The sequence below is a fragment of the Thecamonas trahens genome (genome assembly GCF_000142905.1).
Source record: "Thecamonas trahens ATCC 50062 unplaced genomic scaffold supercont1.5, whole genome shotgun sequence".
NCBI classification, from domain to species: domain Eukaryota; order Apusomonadida; family Apusomonadidae; genus Thecamonas; species Thecamonas trahens.
Window position 1 is genome coordinate 137,087 of NW_013657675.1, and position 4,811 is coordinate 141,897.

At 64.0% G+C, this 4,811-nt stretch overlaps 3 protein-coding genes across 3 annotated transcripts; all 3 read right to left on the reverse strand.

Annotated features, from left to right (window-relative positions):
• Positions 1-80: 80 nt before the first annotated feature.
• On the reverse strand, positions 81-917 carry AMSG_01216 (uncharacterized protein). The gene has a single exon (XM_013906370.1). The coding sequence runs from the start codon at positions 641-643 to the stop codon at positions 101-103; it is 543 nt and encodes a 180-aa protein (XP_013761824.1). The 5' UTR covers positions 644-917; the 3' UTR covers positions 81-100.
• Positions 918-1,877: 960 nt separating this feature from the next.
• On the reverse strand, positions 1,878-3,677 carry AMSG_01217 (GTP-binding protein YchF). Its single transcript, XM_013906371.1, has 2 exons — positions 3,506-3,677; positions 1,878-2,957 (listed from the first exon to the last, which is right to left on the reverse strand). The coding sequence occupies exons 1-2, from the start codon at positions 3,658-3,660 to the stop codon at positions 1,934-1,936; spliced, it is 1,179 nt and encodes a 392-aa protein (XP_013761825.1). The 5' UTR covers positions 3,661-3,677; the 3' UTR covers positions 1,878-1,933.
• A 265-nt stretch (positions 3,678-3,942) lies between these two features.
• AMSG_01218 (peptidyl-prolyl cis-trans isomerase) lies at positions 3,943-4,465 on the reverse strand (the record flags this gene model as incomplete). Its single annotated transcript, XM_013906372.1, has 2 exons — positions 3,943-4,428; positions 4,454-4,465. 2 exons carry the CDS (start codon positions 4,463-4,465, stop codon positions 3,943-3,945), a joined length of 498 nt encoding a protein of 165 aa, XP_013761826.1.
• Positions 4,466-4,811: the final 346 nt, after the last annotated feature.

Genomic DNA, 4,811 nt, shown 5'->3' on the forward strand with positions numbered 1-4,811 from the left:
CGACCCCTACCCGTCCTCCCCCCCCCCCCTCCCCCCCGTCCACACACACACACACACACACACACACACACACACACACACACAAACACACACATATTCACTAGTCTCGCTTGACGACCAGTGACTTGTCGACCGGACACACGCCATCAACGCGGAGCCATTGGTCGATGCACGCAGTGTGAAAGGCGTGCTTGCCGGCGCAAGGCAGGATTCGCACCTCGGTGCCTTCTGTCAAGTCATCGAGGCACACCGTGCACCGCTCGCCGCAGTAGCTACTGTCAGCGGCGAGGGTGGTGGGCGGAGGCAGCGCCGCAAGGTCGGCGTCGGTCGCTGCCGTCGGCTTGGTCACCGTCTCGTCGAGCCGCAGCAGCCGACTGTAGTCGTCGCCCGTGAGCATGTCATGCGATATGCCTGAAGACACCAAGGCCGCCATCAGCGGAGCCATGATCGGCGAGGTGCGCGAGAACTCGCGTCCGCTGCGCGAGGCTGATCGAATCACAAAACGGATCGGCGTCGTCACCACATGACGCGCAGGCACACCCGCCCGCGTCGCCCACCGCAGCATCTCCAGCGGGTTCCGCCGCATTTGCGCAAACAAGTTGCGCACCTCGGCTTGGCCCAGTGGCCGCGAAAACGACCGCATGTCCAGCCGGACCTCGATGATGCGCACTCCACTGCTTTCCGGCTCTGCCAGCGGAGCCCACTCATCATTATCGGTGGCATCTGCACCAGAGGCAGCATTCTTCGCCGGCTGCCGCGGTTGCTGCTTCTTCTGTCGCCGTTCAGCTCACGATCCAGCTCCCGCGCCAGCTCCTCGTCAGCGTCGACGTCGACCGGCGAGGACCGAGACCCGGTTCCGCTGCGGCGAAGCCGCTGCTGCCGCGACCGCGACCGAGTCTGTCTTGCGCTTTCCCGCCGCGCTGCACGCAGCGACGGTGGCGTGATGTCGCCGGTCGACGGCGCCAGCATCACCCGACGAGGCGACGCATCGGTCGGAGACGACGGGTACAGCGCACCACGCGCAGCAGCGATTTCCGGCTCATCGTCGCCGGTCAAGTCGATGGTCTCGGTGAGGTCGATGGTCGGCACCGCCGAGCTGGCTCTGCTTGCAGTCGCAGAAGCCGGTGTTGCCGTCGACGACCTGGCCTTCGTCGCCGTCGTCGCCGTCGTCGCCGTCGTCGCCGTCGTCGCCGTCGTCGCCGTCGTCGCCGTCGTGCGGCGCAGCGGCCGCATCCGCTTGGGTGTCCGCCCATTTGGAGGGGTAGACTCTGCGCTCTGGTCATCCATGCCACTACTTCTCGAGCCCATGCCTGACAACCGACGGCGCTTGCGGGACGATGCGGCGGCAATGGATGACGTCGACGTCGGCGAGGCCCGAGTTGGCGATGCAGTGCCGATGTCGCTCGGACGGCGCGGGCCAGCCGAAGGCGTGCGCACAAGCCTCGGTGACGGCGGCAGTCCTGACGAGGTCCTTCGCAGGCCATTGCTGCTTCCGTGTGGTCGGCGAGTCGTCAAACTTGTGCTCCGTCTCAGCGACTGTGACGGCGATGACGAAGCTTCCATGTCTCCCGACTTGTCGACTACCAGCACACGCACTCGGCCGAGAAGTGGAGGAGGTAAGGGGGGATGGGGGGTGGGGATGGGGGTGGGGATGGGGGTGGGGATGGGTGGCGAGTGGCGTGGAGTAGGGTAGAGTGGGGTGTGGGAGGCTTGGGTGGTGTGGCAGCGACCTCGCCCTGCGGCACGGGTGGTGAAAGGGAGGAGTGACGGCACACAAGCCGAGTCGCGCTGTTCTGGGAGTGCCGAGGAGCGGGTGGCGGTGGAGGTGGCGAGACCGCCGGCGGGGGTTTGGGGGGGCGATGACGCGGCGACACGGCGGCGGCACGGCAACAATGGCCGACATGGAGTTTAACGGTGGCAGCAAAGCGATGGCTTACTTCTTCTTGGACGCCTTGGGCGGGTTGAACTTCATGAACATGATGTCGCCGTCCTGGACAACGTACGTCTTGCCCTTCTGCTGCAGCTTGCCGGCAGCCTTGACGCCCGACTCGGTCTCGTGCTCGCGGAGGGCGTCAATAGAGTAGACCTCTGCGCAGATGAAGCCCTTCTCCATGTCAGTGTGGATGGTGCCGGCGGCGCCGGGTGCCTTGGTCCCCTCCCGGATGGTCCAGCACTTGACCTCGTCGGCGCCGCAGGTGAAGAAGTGGATGAGGTTGAGCCGCTTGTAGCCGGCAAGAACGATCTTGTCGAGGGCGCTCGAAGCCTTGTTGGACTCGCACCACGCCGCCGCCTGCTCCTCGCCGATCTGCAGGAGAGTCGTCTCGACCATGCCCGAGAACGGGATGATGGGGTCGTCCGGCATGTTGGTCTGCACGTACTCGAAGAGCTTCTTGAGGTGCTTGTTGCGCTTCTTGAGATAGTCGCGCTCGGACATGTTGACGAGAACCACCGCAGGCTTGGCGGTGAGGAGGAAGAGCGTGTTGAGGAACTCGATCTCCTTGTTGGTCCACTCGGCGTGCCGGATCGATGTCCCCGAGTTGAGCACCTCCAGGATCTTCTGCAGCATCTCGGCCTCGGCCTTCTTGGTCTTGTCACCGCGCACCTTGAGCGCCGCCTCCAGATTGCGCTCCACGTTCTGCACGTCCTTGGCCAGCAGCTCCTCGCGGATGATCTGCAGGTCACGGACCGGGTCCACAGACTCCTCCACATGCGTCACCTCGGCGTCGTCAAACACACGCACCACATGGTAGATGCCGTCGACCTGCGCAATGTGCGAGAGGAACTCGTTGCCGAGCCCAGCACCCTCGGCAGCGCCGCGGACAAGCCCGGCAATGTCAAAGATGGTGAGGAAGGCAGGCACCCGCGAGCCGGGCTGGAACTTCTCGCACAGCCACTCCCAGTCGGCGTCCGGCACCGGGATCCGCGCCTTGTTCGGGTCGATGGTGCAGAACGGAAAGCTGTATCACCAACCGCGCCCATTGCCGATACGCACCACACAAGGCCAGGTACGACACCCAGAGCAGATACGCACCGCCACAACACCCACAACACCCACAACACCCACAACACCGAAAACACCCACAACACCCACAACACCCACCAGTGAGTCTCTGAGGTATGCTCCTCTCTCCCGTCACCACCACTTTCGCCCCCAACCGGAGACAGAGGCTCAGACGGAGAGCCCCAGACACGGGCATCCACCACCAGCCATTTGTCGGGAGGAGGGGGGAGGGGGGGGGGGGGGGGGGGGGGCGGGACCTTTGGCGACCGCCTCCCCACCGCATACCACCACCCCCTCGCCACCCCCAATCACCCAATCCACGCCCCTTGGTGGCGTGTGGCTCTGCCTTGCAGCTGTGGTGGCTCTGCGGGAGGGAAGGGCGGGAGGGAAGGGCGGGAGGGGGGGGGGGGGGGGGGCAGCTGGGCTGGGCCTGTGGGGTAGGTCGCAAAGAGCGGCTGACCGCCGGGGTCGGGGAAGGGGCGAGCAAGGGCAAGGAGGACGTACTTGGAGGCCGGAACATCGAGCTTGGAGAGAGTGTTGAACAGAGTCGACTTGCCGACGTTGGGCAGGCCGACAATGCCCATCTTGAGGTTGTTGCCGGGGCGGCCAAGGAGCAGCTTGCCCGAGTCGGCGTCGTTCTTCTTGCGGCGGGCGGACATGGTGGTCGGTCGCTAGAGAGGGGTGCCGGGCAGGGACGGTCGGCGGGAGTCGACGGCCGGCGGCCGACGGCCGGTCATCAGCATCGTCGCTCGAGGCGCGAGTCGCTCGTAAATCGTTCGCTTTCTAACTAGCTAGTTCATCGCTCTAATCGCAACGCGCGCACATTATCAGGAAACTACTTCTGTACTGCTTAGCCTCCCCCCCCCTCCTCCCCCTCCCCCACCTTCTCGCGCCGGTCGCCACAGGTTGTCAGAACGCGGCGATCGGACTACAGCCGCGTACTACGCCTGCTGCTCCGCAATCGGATTGGCGTGGATGGTGACCGAGTCGATGACAATGTCGCGGAGTGGGCGGTCGTCATCGTTGCTCGGCACACGCTCCATGACGTCAAGGACGTCAAAACCGTCGATGACTCGACCAAACACGGTGTTGGTCCCGTCGAGCTGCGGCTGCGGCGCGTAGGCAATAAAGAACTGGGAACCGTTTGTGTCTGGCCCTGCGTTGGCGCACGAGATCGTCCCGCGTGCGCTGTGTCCGATGCCGGGCACAATCTCGTCCGGGAACGGCTTGCCCCACACCGACTTGCCGCCGCTCCCACTTCCCTCGGGATCCCCGCCTTGTACAATAAACCCCGGGATGTTGCGGTGGAAGCACGTCCCGTCGTAGTAGCCGCTCGCTGCGAGAGCCAGAAAGTTCTCTGTCGCCAGTGGCGTCTCCATCAGCAGCTCCAGCTTGATGTCACCCAGCGAGGTGTGGAGCGTCACCGACTGTCCGTCACCGCCCCCCACCAACCCCATGCAGCATGAGTCGCCCATACACACGCCCATGCACACGCCCAATCTTACCGCCACACACCACACACACACACACACACACACACCACCCACACCACCGCCCCCCTAGTTGCATGTCACATACCATAGCCAAGTCGCGTCGAGTGTCTCCCCCCACCCCCAAACCACCTATACCAAAGCAGCATAAGAGCCGTGCAGCTACACCAGACAAGAAAAACGATAGGAGAACCCTACTCTATTCTTCAGAAGCGATGTTTGCCTGCATGGAAATTTAGATGGCTGTTAGTTTATCGGGAATATGGATAGGTAAAAAAAGGACTAGGTTGACGTCTCTCACGGCTGGAGATCTCGACGCG

Excerpts from the sequence above, each read along its gene's own strand:
- AMSG_01216 (XM_013906370.1), bottom strand. The coding sequence starts at position 643 with ATGCGGTCGTTTTCGCGGCCACTGGGCCAAGCCGAGGTGCGCAACTTG.
- AMSG_01217 (XM_013906371.1), bottom strand. The coding sequence starts at position 3,660 with ATGTCCGCCCGCCGCAAGAAGAACGACGCCGACTCGGGCAAGCTGCTC. Across the intron at positions 2,958-3,505 it reads CTCGATGTTCCGGCCTCCAA|CTTTCCGTTCTGCACCATCG; the intron begins GTACGTCCTCCT and ends TTGGTGATACAG.